The following is an 18389-nucleotide window of genomic DNA, read 5'->3' on the forward strand; positions in this document are numbered from 1 at the left end:
AGAATGGACTGAGAAGTCGTGTTTATACATCCTCTTTGCAGAACAAAGTCCATTAAACTGTGAACTCAGGACAAAAAGGTGATTTTCTTTAGAACACACTACAAAATCTTTTCATGAGTCATCGCCATCAGCTGCAAGTTTCAATTCCAAACAAAACTGTAAAAATAAAAAAAAAATTAAAAAAAATAATTAAAAAAAGATAAATGCTACTTGGGTACAGGAAAAATGGACTTCAGGGCATGAGAATTATAGTAATTCAGATGCCAGTAGGTCAATCATCTGTGAGTGTCAGTTGCACCAGATTAATGAAGCATTTGTGGTGTTTGCCCAGATCCACTTTTCCTTTCAGCAATTTGTCAGTTGTAGCATTCTTGAAAAAATGCTTAACAAATTCTGTTTATGCTTGTTTTTTCACACTACTATTGTAATCTATATTTATTTAAATGGTGTTCCTCATTTCTGACATTTTCCCTGAGGCTTGAAGAACAGGTGTTCAGATATAGCTCCAAGCTGTCAAAAATAAAACTGGCAATTATTTTAACAGACACAGAGCTGAGGAAATAAAAGAAAGCTGTAATTTTGAAAAATGAAATGCCACATAGGATTTGTTAGGTTACATCATCATTGCCTAGAGGATATCTTAATTCAGATTTCATCATAAACACAAAATGAGATTATGGTCATGGTGGGACTGAGAGTGGAGAATTGGATTTGAATTCTCTTGTCCGAAGCTTTTCTTTGCAAACCTAAGGAAAACACAGTGGATCAGACCCTATCAAGGTTGTTTTTGATCAATCTCCTGAGCTCAAAATTAGAGGAACACTTACTCCAGAGAGACCACTTAGATAAGCTGCTGTGGGAAGATTGTACGGTTATGTAGCATTTTTCCACTTTGCCCTCCTGACTGTCTGGATAAAAACTAACACGAGGGTGAATCTTTATCATTTACTTTCTCATTGAGCAGCAATGTAGGTTTATTGCGTAGTTACTTCATGGTATCTTACATACATGTACTGGAACAACATGAGTAGATGTAACCTTTATTTGTAGTTGGATCTGTAACAAAATGTACATATTCAACCATCTGTTCTGGCAAGTTCCCACAAGTCAAGTCTATTGCTGCTCAGTCAAGTAAGTTTGTGTAGATTCAGGAGCAAGTTCTAATCAAGATTAAAGAAAAGAGAGGCACAGTTAATGCTTTTGCAAAAATGAAAAAATAATAAATCCTTGAATACTTTCGAGAAAATCACTGCTTCTTGTTGGCTAAGTCACCATCAAGTGTTGGCCTGTCCTAAGAGCTAATCAAGATGAAGGAAACACATAATTTATCATCCTTCTAAATACGACATTTTTAAGAGAAAGGAAAACCTTCAAAAATATTTTCTGCCAAACCACCAAGTGACAGTAAAATAATGAATATATTCTACTGCTGACTAGAGAAAATGAAAGATAAATAAACAGAAGCTACAGAGCTTTTTTTCATAATCAAGTTTTCCAGCATTTCAACCAGCTCCAAAACCAGCAAAACTAGTATTAAGTGAATAGAATAAAGTATTACTAACAGATACTAACATATCAAAAGACCCTGAACTGGCATAAGAAAGATTGTATCAGTCCTTTGGGTGGACTAGTGCTACACTTTAGACTATGGTGAAGATTACAATGACTGGCAACTGATAAATAGTTAGTTGGGTTTTTGTTTTTGTTTTCTTTTTTGTCTAAAGGGTTTGTTATATGGACTTCATTATTAACTTCAGGACAAATTGCCTACTGCAATCTAAAAAACAAGTGTTATTAGCTGCAATCATACAGCAATAATTGATCACACAGTGCTTCCTTCAGTGTTTAGCAAAACAGAAGTGACTTAGAGCATGACAAACAGGTAGGCTGATGCATCAGTCTTGTGAATAAATTAAGCCAGGAGCTGAGATACCAACAGGAAAAAATCTGGCAAGCTGCTGACTCTTTGCTCATACAACTTGGGAATTTCAGTACTTCTACTCAGAAGCAGCAAAGCAGTAATTGCACAGATCTACCTACATCGGTCCCAGCAAAGGCTGGCATGTGGAATTTCACTCACCTCCTCTACAAACAAGGAAAACCTCTCACAACTGGCATGTTCCTGGAGAGGTGGTTTTCCTGCACTTTATTTTTTGAGTTGTGTTTATGTGTATTACTGTATGCAAGCACTATAAAAGTGTCAAAAGTAAGATCAGTGAGGTTTGAATCAAAAAGTGGGACTGAAACGATTCAGAAAACTGAAAGTGGGAGGTCACATTTCTCAGCAGCTGCAGGAGACAGAGCCAGAAGCTACTGAAGCTGAAGTGTGCCCAAGAAACAGGCATATTGAAAAGCATGCCTAATTGGAATCATTAACTTATCACTTACCTGTGTTAACACAAACAAAATGGAAATGTAGCAACTACCGTAACGCCAGGTTGGTAATTCCTCAGTGAGCCATCTTCCAGGGAAAATAAGACACGCACTGCAGAACCTGACTTCTTCAACCTCAGAAGACTCAACCTGCTCTTCTTGGCTAATTAGAACTGATTAGCTCTTCCTAGATGAACACATATACTGTACATACAGACACCCTCGTGTCTTGAACACAACACCCTACAGAATGACTACGAGACCTAAACCAGTGAATTCTTACAGCCACTTGTGATGGGCTTTGCAGAACAGTTCTATTTGTTCTATTATTATGACTGAATGTCCACTTTCACAACAAAGGCATAAAAAATGAATGAACTAACACTGTGCTTATTAACAGAACAGCATTTATACCCTTACACTTCAGTGCAACTACACAGAAAATATGAGGATCCCCAAGGCAGCGCAGTGACTTAAAATGCTCTCCACAAAATCCCATATAGTCAACAAACCCCATATAAACTGAAAACCTCTGGAAGCAACGGTAAAATGTTTGAGAACTTGAAGGCAGACATTAGAGACAAATTAGTTACAGCAGGGACTCACTGATGAAATACAAAGGCAATTTAAAAACCCTGCTCCTGGCACTGCTGCCCGTCACACCTGTGGTTGTTTGTTTTTTTTTCTTTACAAAATGTCTAATCTTTTACATAGTAAAAAAATGAAGCTCAGAACAGGGTACAAAAATTACTTACTAGGAAGGGAGCATGTGCTCTTTTGGGGTACAAATTGCCAATTTTTAGGATTACAATCATTGCTGTCTCTTAATTGTCTGTAAAAGCCAAGGTTAACCACTACTCTGCAATGAGGGAAAGGAAAACTAAATCTTAGATCTTGATAGTTCACGTAATCAAATTTTATTTTGTGAACTGCCTAGAGTTCTAAAATGCTCCAGCTTTATAAACCGAGTTTCATGTACTGTAAAAAAGTAAAAAATTTGAAAACAATCTTTTGTCTATTCTCTCAATTTTGGGTATCAAATCATGTTACCTCCTGTGAACTGTGTAATGCAGTGTATGTTAAACACAAAACCTTCCAAGATGGACTGGCTGAAACCTGTGTTTCTGAGGGCTGACAAACAAAATCTGAAACTACAACTGACAACTGGGAAAATGCTTTGTGATGATGGAAACAACAAAGTTCTCACAGAAGAAAAACACAGAAGTTGGCCATTGTCAATGTTAAGCTAAGAAAAGGTACTGTTACTTTGCCTCTTTTTTTTTTATATATATTTTTCCATTTACTGTGCAATGTTCATTTTACCGAGATACTCATGTATCTGCTTTGTGTGGATCTGCACTGCTTGTGCCATGGTACCATTTACATGCCAATATCACGTGCTGTGTGATCACGTTGGACATTCTGTTCAAGAAGCCAATATGAACCATTTTACATTTGTCTGACAAGTATCATCACAGCTTCTGTTCAACAACAGACTACTACAACAATCATTACCATATTGACTGGTCTCATATGAAGTATCTGCAGACTAAAAAGAAAATCTCAGGAGATACAGCTATGTTTAAGAGACTAAACATTCAAGACTGTGTATTTCCTCATATTTATTTTTTAACTGTATTTTTCTAAAACATATTAAAATAGAAAAGATGTTCATCTGATTCATCATACAAAGAAAATACCAATAACAAAATAAGTAATAAAATACTGGAATATATGAAAGCACCAAAACATTAAAATATTCATATTGGCAAAGACTCTTAAGAATATATTTCTTGCAATTTTACAATAAAGTGCTATTCAATCCACTCCAAATTAGGAATTGGTATTTTAATAGCATGGTTATTATTATCTTAAGGTTACAAATTACTTCGTTACCTTTCTCAATAAGACAACAACCCACATCGTTGGAAGCAAAACATTTGAGTTGCATGCACATAAAAATAACCCAAGTAACAGCTTCATAATAAGCAGTGAATAATATAAATTGCCAACTCATTAGGAAAACAAAATACAGAGAAACAAACTGAACAGAAATGAGATTAATGAAAAATTAAGAAAATGCAGATGTGGTAAAACATGGTATAAATTAAGAAAGGACAGAAGACTATGTGCCAAACATTTCTGTAATCTTGCTTTTTAAATGGTATTTTTTTTTAGTAATCAAATTGATGGCTTTTTTAGTTAATCTGTTTATTAATGTATTATTTTAAACTGTCCTTTTCTGTTTCCCAGAAATGATCCTAGATTGGCAACACACTAAGCAAAAAGACAGAAGTAGAGTATGACCTTTATTTTTCCTCAATAATTGCTTCTCATCTATTGAGGTCAGCAGACAAAACAAAATGATCTGTTACAAAGCCAATTTGTAGGAAAAATTAATTCTAGTAATGGAATTATTTTAACTTTTTAAATTTCTTTAAAAGTGAAAATCTTAAATGTATGAAAGATACCATCAGTCTCCTTTTAAGTTTTTATCATTTTAATATACATATTTACAGCAACGAATACAAAGAATTCTTGTCAGCGAAGTTCTCCCTAGCTTCATTTGCCATTTCCACACCAGCTTCTGTGAAATGGCAGATATAATACTTTTATGTTGCCTTCTACACTATTTAATTCCTGATTTGACTGGCTTTCTTCATAAATTCATCTGTAATTTAACCATATTGCACAACTCAGAGTAAGTTCTTACACCGACTATTTAACAGCCTTTTTATGAACCAGTAATAGGCCATCACAGTCCAAAAGGCAAGTCTCACACTCCTGCAATTTGAATACAAGTTTCTTTACCAAAAAAAAAAGAAAAAAAAGAATAGGAATAGTGTCTTGTGTGTATGTTACTTGGTAAGAAATATTTACAGTAACTTCGCATTCAGAAGAAGCAAAATAATAAGGAATTTAACCAATGAAAGCAGTGAGTCTGAATTACCAAAATAATTACTAACAAATATCTTCCTTTATATGTGCATGTACACAGATTATATAAAAAATCTGCCTGTACTACATAATGTCTGTAAGTTTTCCTGAATGAACAGATTAACCTTAGAATACACTAAGTTGACTGCTTATATCTTCTGTGAGAGTAATTCAGAATGTAAGAATGAATATGATGAAAAGAAATGAAATATTGTATTTGAAGTAGTTGAATAAAGGAAAAAAAAAACTAAACAGCTTAAATATTGTATGTGGTTTTCTCCTTCCAGTTCAGTAGTTTTTATTGAGTTGTACAGTGAAAATAGGCCCTAGCTCTAACATCTTCCTCATGCCCTATTCTAATTGTCATCTTAGACAGTGATTTCAGTATTTTTATTTGCTGGTCATTCATTTCTTCTGTTTTTTTTTTTCCCCCAGCAAACTGCATCCTTGTTCATTGCTGTAGGCTCACAAACCTCATTTTGGCAGTTCCAGAATCTGAGTGGAGCACTGCGTTCTCTTCTACTCCAACACACCGTGATAGGCAGCAGCACATCCAGGGCACAGCAACTCTCTTTAGCTTCTCTGGGCAGATGCCAGGTAGAAGCAGAAGGCAGCGACAGTAACTGATAGCAAAGATAAAACAACTGACAACTGCTGGAACCAGAGGCAGCGATTCATCTGCTCTTCAAGTCTTTTATTAATTTGCAGTAAACGAGTTAGCTGAAAATAGAACAGCTTCATTAAATTAGAATTACTGTGCATGAAAGTACTCAGAAATTTTGAGCTATTTAGGCATAAGCATAGAAAAAAAAAAAGACTTCTCACAGTGATCCCTCAGCAATACCTTTTCTATCACTACATACTTCAGGATTCTGTTCCATAAAGGAGCTTCAAATCTTAAGTTATGGGTAACCCATACAGCCTGTATCAAGCAGGTGACATCTTTACACTAGGAAGCAAAAGATACCACTGAGGTTCACTGGTACCCCAGATTGGTAGGTACGTAAAAGGAATGAGCAAACTGCACTGAAAGTAGCATTTTATTAAACCATTGTCATTCAACAAAGTAATTAAACTGCTATGACCGATTTAGTTACTTTCAATTGCTGACCTTTTCAAATAGTATAATTTACAACATATCAAAAAAGTTCAGCAAGAATTCTTTTTATCTTATGATTTTGTTCAATATGCAGCACAAAGGAACACAGTAGTACCTGTATATGTAAATCTTCATTTGTTTTTGCTGGAACATTAAACGCATTGTCTTTTAACGTCAGAGAAGAAGGCTTACTGCTTTCTATGACATGACACCTGAGCCTGTGAAAAGGGAACAAAAATGCACACTAAAAATCACAAATTTATTGCAACATTTTATAATTAATAGTCAACAGTCTATCTAACAGTTATTATATGCTCTTTATTATCTGTTCTGGTTGAATAATTTTTAAAATGACTATTGCAATGATAGCCTGAAAAGGTTTCCTCAGTTCACCAATGACATTTTGAAAGCTTTTGATCTAGAAAGCAAGAGTACAAATACCTGTGTGCTCAGTTAAAACATAACTTCACCTGTGTTCCATCACTTTGGTCCTAGGGACATCTTTCCAGAACTGAGTCAGTTCTGGTGCACCTGCTCCAGAAGACTGATCCATTTCTGCAGCCATTATAAGGAAGCGATCCTGCAGAGAAGCTGAAAAACCTGCCCTCAAAGAAGAAAAAAACCAAAATCAATAAATGTGTGCTTAGATAAAATGACAATATTACAAAGAGTATAGAAGCATTTTGAAAGTGCTATAAAATGAGAGCTGATTGCTTGCAGGACACCAGATAGTGACCTACTAGAAATAAAAATAACGAAATCATTCTCTAAAGCTCAATAATTTTGATTACAGTTTTTCCAAAATTATATAGTTTTAACAGAACTAGTTTCATCTGAACAATTCAAAAGCAACCCAGAATTTTATAAAGAATGCATTCACCAGCAAATTCACTTGTCCTTGCAACAATTTAGGAAACTGACTTATTGCAGATAAACTCCCACTGTCCTAGTGAACAAGAGAGACAGCTGCCAATCAGGCTTTTTGTTTTTTAAGACAAGAAACAGAATGGGCTGAAGATAACAGCTGCTTATACCTAAGTGGAGTAGTAAATCATTATGGGCAGTTACTGAAATGCTTCCTGACATCCGTGCTTTCTTGCCATATAGTAACATCCTCAAACAAGTCAAGCAGACACAGGTATCAGTCAGTCTTAAACACTGGCGAGCACATACAAACATCAGTATTTAGAGCACCAATCTATTAATAAAACTTGTCCAGATTTCTTAAAAATGGTATTGTAAATTTTTACTTACCACCATGAAGAGAGACTATTATATCCAGTGATGTGCCAGGTTCACAGCTGCTGTTACTGGGTTTAACCCTGTATTTTTCAGGAGCAGTTGTTCTCACCTATAAACAAGAAATACCAAACAAACATAGAGTAAGTGCATGTACAAACTACAACTGCTTCATAATCTCCCTCATTCTATAATAACTAAATCCCGAAAAGCTTGAATATTAGGACAAGTCTCTAAAATACATAATTTTGCAGGAAGAACAGCATTCTGGTATTTGACTTCTTCCTCCTCTCAACCACTTTTATCTTTCTTTTCTTGCATTTGCTATTTTTCCTTTGCATACATATTTAAAAACAGTCAAGAATATCAAGTGGACTACCCATTATAATTTTTAATATGAAATATGGAAACTTTATTTATTTCAGTGCACAGAGAGCACAAAATATGGGAAAAAAACCATATAAAGATGCAAGTCAACTCAGTATTTCTGAAGCAAATATAACTGCATTCATTCTTTTGATGTTGACATTTGCACATGGATCTCCATCATTCTGGAGCATTACTAAATTGTTTCCAGCCAATATTTAAAAAGAAGAATTCTAAAAAGATGACTTTTCCAAGCTTAAGCCCTTCTTCTTCAGGAAGTATTAAACTCTCACTAAAAAACTAACCATCACTATAGCTCTTTCCCAGTCAGTGCTCCAAAGATTTGTAATACTGATTATCCCCTTAGAGGTAGCACATTATAGGCATAAATTCAGCCAGAAGATTTCTTTGATCTGCTTCAAACATCACAACAGAATAAAAAAATGGGTTTAATAGCATTTCTTCCTCCTTAACAAGCAAAAATTACACATTTAGTAAAGCAAACCAAGTCACACATAAAACACTTACTTTAAAAGCCACTACGTTTTTAGTGACATTTGTGAGAACTATCAAACATTTTTTCTCTCCAGTTTCTTTGGATCCAAATATAGCTCTTCTGCTGGCTAACAGGAATTTGAAAAGAATTAGTTTCTTCAAATTATCTTTACAACGTATCATAGAAAAAACCTGACCACACCTACAGGAACATAAATACTTTCAACCCTGCAGCTACAGTCAGTATAACAGATTTTCATAAAACAAAGCTGTGAAAACACAATGCAGAAATTTTGTAGTGAAGCTCAGGGTTGACTCATGACAAGTGGAACTAGCTGCCTCAGCTGATTACTACCCTTGACTTCTCCCATCTGGAAGAGCATGACCAGCTGCAACAACAGGAAGAACCAACATGTATATAGAGTCAGCCACTGCATCTTAAGAGCACTATGTCAAGGGAAAGCACTGTTGATTTTAATTTATGCTAATTTTAAAGAATACAGGATGTCACAGACAGGGAGTAATTACCACCTTGTACACCTACCCCAGTGCTGGATATAGTGCACTCGTAAGAGGCAGATACCTGCAACTGGCAATCATTTCAACCAGTACAGCTAAATTCACTTGTACTTATGAGTCAGTCTTTGCATATTTGTGGTGTCACATGCATAAATAAAGTTATTGCTTGTTTTTAATATTCTTGTGCAATTAGGAGAGTCATGCATAAAATATTTTAAACCACATCAAACACAACTCATTTTGGATAAGCATTCAAATGAACACTACTAGGCAAAAGGTAGGGTATGCTCATCTAAGCTGAAAGGAAACTTGAGTAACAAGTCAAAACGTTTTCTTTCATTATGTCACATTAGGAGCACACAGAGAACTGCTGCACTACACAGTACTACAAAACTGCAGATTCTTTTAACTGAAAACCTTTACCAAAAAACACGGTTTTTATCCCTTGTCCTCTTTTTAGAATGCCAATTTCATGTTAGTTTGACCTCCTCCTCAAAAGACCTCCTTTTATAGTATGAATCTTTTCTTCTCTCACTTAAAACAAAGCAGTGTATTGGCTGAGAAGAAAAACCCTTGGTGCTGTAGGGTAAGCCTGAATGCCCATGTTGGAAGTGGATTCCAACGGTGACTGTGCATGTAGGGGGTGCTGATATTCTACAATGCAGCAGACAGTCCACATGACAAGAATATATTTTTTTTTTGGTGGGGAAGAAGGAAGTGTGCCAAATAAAGCAGAAACCAAGAAACTGATGGGTTTAAAACAGCTTCATAGGGTAATTCTATCTCCTCATTCTCTCAGTATTTTTTTAATTTCCAAATTCTCAACTTAAGTAACCAATGATCAGTAGAGACAGGAAGGATTGTACCTACAAAGTATTTTGGCTATCTTAATATTGTACTACTGCACTGTGTGTTACAGCAATTGCAAGAGAAACCATAAATGAGACAGGAAAATATTAATTAGCATCAAAACAAACCACAAAGAGATCATTTTGCTAGAACCTGATCTTTCTTGTTCTACCACTGTGGCTATTGGTCAAAGAAAACAAAGAAAAAAAAAAAAAAAAAGGCTTGAGGGCCACTACTCTGTGACTTTTGTCTGTGAAATCAAGCAGTTGGGGGTGGGTGAGGTGTAGCTGCTAGGATGATAGGTTGTTTAAACAAACACCCAGGCTTTTTAATTTTCACAGAAACACTACTCTGATGTGTGTAATGTAACCACTTCACTTGTACTAGAAATTCTCGTTCCAAAAGACACCACATGAGCTGGTCTTTGCCAGACAAAGTAAATGGCTGCTTTGTGTTGTATGAAGTCACTTACTGGGGAGGAAAGGCAGAGGCCAGCCTTTCCTTGTAAGGTATGCAAGGCAAATACAACAGTGGTCTAAATGAGGGAGTCACCTCTGTGAGTGTGGCTACAAACACAAAAAACACAAGGACCCAGCTTTGGTCCACAATTTCATGGTGCTAGAGCTGCAGTGCCTCATCTTCCTGGTCAGGCTCCAGGGGCAATGCTGGGATCAGCAAAGATGCAAGTTAATCACAGTGGCAGAGCTTACAGTCACTGCGATAGGTGCCCACAACTGGTTATAAATGGCACTGTTTGTTATCAGTTCAATCAACTTCAGTGTCCTGAGAATCACTGCAGGGAAATGAAAACTAGTTCTGGTTTCTACAGGGATATAGCACTGATGAAGAGCAACAACTGCACTCATGAGTCTACTTTAAAAAACAAAACAAACAAAGACAATGGAGATACTAATATTTTATTTTCCATGACTGCAAGGCTACAAGTATTGACACCTTTATACTTTACTAAGTTTGCTCTTCCATGTAGTTTACATCAACTGCAACCCTTATATTCAAGGGCAGCTTGAAATATTTTAAGAGAAAAAAAAAGGTATGTGTGGGGGGTTGAGTGTTAGTTTTGCTTGTTTACAATTTTTTTGTCTTATGATATTTGCCCCCTTTTTTTTTTAATAAAAAGTGGGTGAAAGAAGACATCTCCTTTTGTCATTGTCCCAGAAAATTTACATCTTTTTAAAAATCACAGTTCTGCTGTCTATGCCTTTGTCCTGCCATACAAGACACTACAGCTATACAGAGGAGGCTTTTCATCTCAAAATTAGGAAAAATTTACACATACAAAATAATTTTTAAGCTAATGTGCATGTCATTATTCAAATTCATTCCAAATCTAATTCATTACAGCACTTACAAAATTAGCTAAGAAATTACCTAAAAATTAGATATTTTTCTTCATTCATCTAATAGCAAACTGTAAGTGAAAACATTTCTACAATTCTAGGAAATGCACACTTATCAGTACAAAAAGAATGCCTATGGCGACAAAAAGATTCACTAAGAACATGTAAAAACCAGAAAATCCTTTAAGTTTTGTAAAATTCAGCCTTAAAAAGATGCTTATAACTTGTTTTCCTCTAATACTCTGAAAAAAACAGTTTATTTTAAAAACCAGTTAGTTCAGTACTCAAGTGTCCAAGGCACATTGTAAAAAAAAAACAAGCCAACAAATAAAAAAAACAAACCAACAAACTTGAGGAAAATTATTATTACCTGATATGTAATAAAGGTCCTTTAAAAGTAGTTAATGCTTTCTTTGCATTTTTTGGTTTGACCTCTGTTTTGTCAGTTTCCTCTGATTTGGAAATGTGTTCTATAGAATTCATCTGAGTAAAAATGATAGTTACAATGATTAACTAGCAACCTGGATTACACACTACAGAATCATGCAGGCATTTCAAAGAATATAAGGAGGCTTATTTCAACAATTTACATATTACAGACCAAGCTTAATATGTATTCATTCTCCGAAGTTGCTTGAAGTCCACTGAAGAAAGTGATTTGCTATAGAAGTTATATAACATAATAAACATGCATGAAACAAAACTTCTGCTTTGTTTTTTTCCCCATGTATTTTCCTCATGCCTAAGTCAGTTTTTGAAAACTGCAGACACACTAAGTTACAGTACTTCAAATGTTTAAGACAATAAAGCACTGGTATTATTCATCCACTGCAAAAGTTTTCAGTTGAAACAGACGCCCCAATACAATCACTGCAACACTGAACAGAAAACACAGTAGCAATTCCACACTTGATCACATTGCAGAGTTGCTAAACATATCTTCATTACTTTTAGATGAAAATCTGAAGTATTGCAGAACATAAAAGAAATAATGCTGATTGAACTGGTGCATCCAAAACTGCAGGTGTCTTAGGGACTGAGGGTTTTCCTCTATAACATTAAGAAAATACATGTAGAAGACTGAAAGAATTAGTGGCATCATGATTCAGGTTCAGCTGGTTGAAGAGTTTGCTTAGTCTCCTTTTTATTCCACTTAAAATACAGAGAAGAGACATGAAGAGAATTCAGTTCATGCAAGTTTTAAGTACGGAAATGAGAAGAATACAAAATTTTATATTCTTTATAAAAAGAAATCACAAAGCAACTTTTCTTATAATTATATAAAAGTTATAGTAAAAGGTTAGTGCCTATATATAGTGCACTAGTTATATGTTGAGCTTTGTTCTACAAAAATTACCAGAGGAAATATAACTATAGAACACAAAGGTGAAGGCATCTACTGCACAGGCATTTACTAACCAAGCTTATCACTCATGATTCCCTGTACTCTGTGGAAAGACACAGGTTCTTCTATGGGATAAGAGGAGGTTTACATATATTAAATAAATCAGATGAATTCTTAGGGGACAAGAGTCTGAAAGCAAAGACCTGTAGTATAGAAAAATGAAGATAAGATCTCTCACAGATCACTTGAAACACACTAATTTTGAAGGTGGTCTTACAAAAAAACCTGAATATTATATTTAGATATATAAATAGGTACTAGTCAAGTGAAAGTAGTTACTTGGAAATAAGAAAAGCCAACCATTCTGAGACAATAAGGGAGCATTTTTAAAAATGCATTTTAGAAAAGAATGTAACAGAATGTGCCACTAAAAGTGGCCAACAATGGTGCACTTGCTGTAGAAGAAAGAGTAAGTATTTTTAAATATGCAAACAGAAGAATTGAGTTTAAGGAAAACCACCTATTTTTTACAGAAACTACCAAAAACTAGATTTGATCTGAAATTTCAGAACTATGTTAAAGGTAAGGCCTTAAAAGTGCCTTAAGGCTAATTGACATGTGATGAACATAAAAGTCAATCACAGTTCACTGAAGAAATTGAGTAGCAACTTGATTACGCTGTATAAAACAGAAAATAATTATTTGTTTTATGGTATTTAAAGAGTAAAAAGAGTAAAAAAAAAAAGTAGAAAGCTAGGTCAGCCAGAAAAAATTAAAAAAAAAAAAAAAAAACCACAACAAAAAACCCAACAAAAAAACAAAACAAAACAACAACAAAAAAAACCCAAACCACCAAAAACGATCACTGAGGCTTATTAAGTACCAAAGGCAACTCACACACTGAACACAAGTTGCTCATATTTCTGCATCAGAGAATTATAGATTGGAAAATACACTACAAGCAAAAGAAGCTACCGAGTCTAATGGTCAGGAAGTCACCATTGTTATGCAATGCTTCCTTTTGACCTTAAGGTCAGTGAAATTATCTTTTTTCTCTTGAAAAGCTGGCCAAGCTGCAAAGAACAACTGACTGCTTAGTGAGCTGCATATTTCAAATTATTCTGACAAACTTGGAACAGTAAATGAAACTGAAAGTTGAAGTATTCTACTCCATTAAACACAAGTTTTGCAATGCATGTTCCAAAATTAATTATGGCACTAAAGTGGCAAATTTCAGATTTTTCCTACTATTTTCATGAGCAATATCCTCTGTGATTATCACTGCATATTCCTAAACATCACTTCACGTGAACTTGGAAAAAAAAAAAGTAAAACAATGCCTTTATTTCTGGACAAACAACACTGCAGGAAGATTATGTCGTAAAACAGGGCTGATGGAGTAGGAATACAATTTCTCCTGAGAAAAAATGAAAAACTTTATACCTTGAGATTTTATCAATAATTTACGAAAAAAATTAACATCCAATACAGTATAAATATTTAACTTAATATTTTCTCATGTACATACTGATTTAAGCAACTCAGAAACCTAGATGTATTTCAAGATGTACACCACTAAATACCCCAAGATTAAAAATAAACTAAATAGAAAAACATAACCTTTGAAAGCAGAAGAAGAAACCCCTTTTTAATTTTACAATTCACTATATTCCAAGAGATAGACTAAGTATTTGGTACACATTTTACACACTCTGAAGTATCAAACTTGTCCTAACAGACTAAGAGCCAAGGCTGAAATGCAAGTATAATTTTTCAGTTTTACTGGTTTCTTTTGTCAAATTGGAAGACAGAACAAAGTGTTAAAAAAGTTGAAACAAAGACAAATAACCAAAATGATATGCCTCTTGTCCCACTTTGTAACCATTTAGCTAGTCTTGTTTAAGTCTTCATAGATACCTTTTTCTGATTAAGATTTTGTGCTTCATTCAGCTCTCCAGTCTCCCTGGTGTCTGCATCTAGCTCTTCTTTACTTTCATGCTCATCTTCATTAGTAATGGGCCCATTTTCACATAAAGGAGTTTGAAAATCATCATCAACCAGTGGAGGATAACTGTACTTGAAAGAATCCTAAAAGATAAAGATTTTTAAAGGAACAGTTGGTTATTTAAGAGTGTGAGAAGTGCCTTCTCTAGGATTTTTCAAACAGAAATACTATCAATTTTTTTTATTTCACATTACTTGTATGTTTCAATTATCCATTTTAAATTGTACCGCTGTGCAGAAAGCTGACACTTACCAGTAGTTTTTATTTTGCCATCAATAGACAAATAAATACTGTCACCCAATGAAGCCAGTAAACTGGAACTGTTATTTATAGTTAGAGCAGAACTGCTCAAGCTGGTGTATCAAGAATCAGCATTTGGAGTCTTAATGCTGAAGTTCTCTTCCCAGTTCTAGAAGATGTGGTTTAAAACTTATGACAGTTATTTCTAAAAACACTCCAAAAGTGATGAACAACATCAGTTGTTCTTTGCATGTTTGTTTCATAGTGGCCATTTTAGAAAAGGAAATAAAACCCAAAACCACAAAACAACCCTTGAACCTTAACCTAGTGTGTGGACCTTTAGCATACCCTCTACAAGTCAGACCTCAGTCTTTGGAATGCCAAATCAACTTAAAGACCATATTTAAGACATCTGAGTAATGCTGAAGCAGCATGCTAAAGTTCTCAATGACCACAGTAAAGGTATCTTTTCTATTAAATGACCAGTAAAAACCAGTTTTTGCTAACTAGAAATTCTCTTAACATTCTCAAAACAGTTTTATCTAATGTTAGAAACAGTGTTTAAACAGGCATCTCTGTTCCTACTGCATTTTCAAACAGTTTTAAACTTCAAGTAAACTGAATTAGTCTGGCAGTTTTTCCAGTGGGAAAAAACCCTAACATAGCTTTGACTCCTGTGAGGTAGACTTGAGCAATGCCCACAGTTCCAAAACTACGTATCCAGCAGGGAGTTACAAAGGTGTTCCAAGAGAGCTCTCCACAAGTAAGTACATTTTCTCCAAACAAGGAATAATGTGAGGTTGAGGGGAAAAAAGGGAAAAATCTTACGATGGGACCACTCAAAGAAACTACAAACAGAACAGCATACTTCCTATCATCTATAATCAAGGTGTAAACCTCTCCTATTCTTCAGGTTGTAGCAACAAAGACCTTTAGGTCAATGATACACGTATCCACCGGCTCAAACAATATCCTATTAAGGACTTGAAGGACAAGCTTTAAGCATCAGTTACAGACTAATCCACTACTAGAAGACTAAGACTCCAGATTGTTAGAAATATTGCAGCAGGCTTCCAGAATACTGGCACCTCCCATTTGCAAATACAAGAAACATATCCAGCTTCCTTGGCCAAACTGATAAAAAGCCTTTTTACTCCCTTCTAGCATGTGATGAAAGGCATATGACAAAAGTGACCTGAATAAAGGGAAGTCAATTTTGCTGCACACTTCACTTGGCCTCATTAATCCCTGGTACTGGATTGCTTCAGCAGCTGAACTCTCATCACTGGGATAACTCAAAGTCACAGCCCCTAAGTTTCAGTGACATGGGTTTATCTGCTAACAGGGTAAAAACCTCAGACAGGTAAACAAGACAGATTTATCCCACGCTTGATACATCCATTCTATAGACTTACAGCTCTCTCTTATCTAAATCTAAAGATCTATAGACTTTATATTACCAGGTTTGCCAATTGTGGTATAGATATCTTAAACATAGTAGTGCTATTTTCTAAGATTACATGTACACAGTTGCCACGGAATCACATGCAAAATGTTAGTCATCTCTATATGTTAGTCATGACATATAAAAGGTCCTTCCAAGAACACAAGCTATGGGCTATTAATTCAGATACCCAGGTGAAGACCACAGCATTCTAGTTGCACACATTGTTCAATACTGGCACCAGTAGAATTTTGATCAATCCATCCTTGTTAAATCCATCTTCTGACAAAGGGCAAATCCACAAACTAAAACCCTACTGTGTTTACATGTTCTGTATGAGGGTACAATGTACATTGTACATTGTACTGACATTGTACATCAGTCTGGCACAAAATGTTATTGAAGAGGCAATGAATCTTCCCGGTCAGTCAAAAGTGCATATGCCTTAAGAACTGCACTGTTCCATCACCCATGTCAACTGGAAATGGTAGAATGCGGGATACAATAGATTAGAAAACTAGGAAAACACTGAGTATCCATTTATCAGTAATGAAAACCATTAGCAGGTGGCTCTTGAGCACCTAACCTTAATTTTCCAGACTGGTTAACATTAGCTTGCTGCTAGATTTGTTTTGGACAATTTTGACAAGCTCTCCAAGACAAATCTGCTATAAAGAGCACCTCTGTGCACTATGGACAATAACAACTCAAAGCCAGGTACATTGTGTGCTGCATGTATGGATTAGCAGCATGGTAATAGCCACAGTCCTGGTGAGGACTGGTATGAAACTTAAATTTGTATTCCAAAGTCCTTCAAAATCCAAGTTTGTTTTTTATAGTGTTAATTCTTTTGATACCACTCAGGTACCTTTGTCCACTAGTTGTCTAAAATCAAGCGTGCAATATTCCTCCTTTCTCAGCTGGCTGACAGTCAATTGAAGGACTGTAAAACTAAGGAAAGTCTCTGATTCATCTTTTGAGTGACCCTGAGTTAAAACAAAACATACTTAAAGATAACTTCACTCCAAGACATTGAAGCTTGGAGGCTTCCAATAGAGACAAAGAAGAGTTCCTTTAATTAACAAAGTAATCACTGACTCCAAGTTCAACATTATTCATTCTATTTCCAAAATGGATTTTTTTTTTGTTACTTGCACAACTAGTCTCTAACATTCTTCTGGGATACCTAGACTCCACTGCACTTATGTTCTTCTTATCTCCCCAAAGTAACCAGCCAAAAACCTGCTCCACTAGTTGCTTACATCTGATAAGACCTGGCTCTTTAAAGATGGATCCTACTAGGGGACAGAGTAGAAAGGGGATGAGAGTCTTATGGCTGCTGTGTTGAATGCAAAGGATGCACGGATATGCTGGGCTCTTCAGTGGCATTATGGTAGCTGCAAATATGAAGATGGAAATCAAAGATGACAGAAAGAAAACAGGAAGGAGGCAAAAAGCCCAAATCCTCACAAACAAAACCAAACACTTGAGTGGAGAATTTGTGGCAGGGGAATCAATTTGTGCAGGTCAGATATTGTGTTTAAAAAAACCCAGGCCTGACAACACTAATAATGAAGAATGTACTCTATCTAGTTGCCTTAAGAGGACCCAAGGTTAATCACATCATGAAAAGTTAAATTCTGAAAAAAGATCATTAAGTTTCCTGTTGTCTGGTCACTGAAAAACTCCTTGCTGTGAGAGCTGCAAAAATCCTGCTTTAGTGTATACACTGAAGACATCTTCCAAAAAAAGATCAGGAGCACAATTTCTGGACTCTCAGTATTAGCTAACAATTCTTCCAAATTATGACAGGTTAACACTTCAAAACACCCATTGAACGGCTAAACAACTACGAAACTCAGTAGTTAGACAAAGTATGTGCTGGTTCAAAATACAGAGCTTTTATTATGCAGAGATCCAGCTGTTTTTTTGAAATTGTCAGAACCTCTGGAGTCAAGCAACTTTACTTCTATTTTTTATTTCTGCCGCTGGAACTTATTATCCCAGACAAATGGTTTAGATAAGATGCCTCCATGACTAGGAAAGTTGTTAATGCTCTCAGAAGATGGGCAATATAGAGTCAACTTGATCAATAATCACTAACTGGCAATGAGACCTTT

At 35.4% G+C, this 18389-nt stretch overlaps 1 protein-coding gene across 1 annotated transcript in view; it reads right to left on the reverse strand.

Annotated features, from left to right (window-relative positions):
* Window positions 1–4206: 4206 nt before the first annotated feature.
* The window catches only part of MOSPD2 (motile sperm domain containing 2), a 33190-nt gene continuing 19007 nt past the window's right edge, over window positions 4207–18389 (reverse strand). The window contains exons 9-15 of the mRNA XM_032679729.1: window positions 14498–14668; window positions 11606–11718; window positions 8543–8633; window positions 7664–7760; window positions 6880–7009; window positions 6525–6627; window positions 4207–6030 (exon numbers count right to left, since the gene is read on the reverse strand). Coding sequence (XP_032535620.1) covers window positions 5884–6030; window positions 6525–6627; window positions 6880–7009; window positions 7664–7760; window positions 8543–8633; window positions 11606–11718; window positions 14498–14668 — 852 coding nt within the window. The 3' untranslated portion in view covers window positions 4207–5883. The remainder of the gene's footprint in view (window positions 6031–6524; window positions 6628–6879; window positions 7010–7663; window positions 7761–8542; window positions 8634–11605; window positions 11719–14497; window positions 14669–18389) is intronic.

The sequence above is a fragment of the Chiroxiphia lanceolata genome, chromosome 2 (genome assembly GCF_009829145.1).
Source record: "Chiroxiphia lanceolata isolate bChiLan1 chromosome 2, bChiLan1.pri, whole genome shotgun sequence".
NCBI lineage: Eukaryota > Metazoa > Chordata > Aves > Passeriformes > Pipridae > Chiroxiphia > Chiroxiphia lanceolata.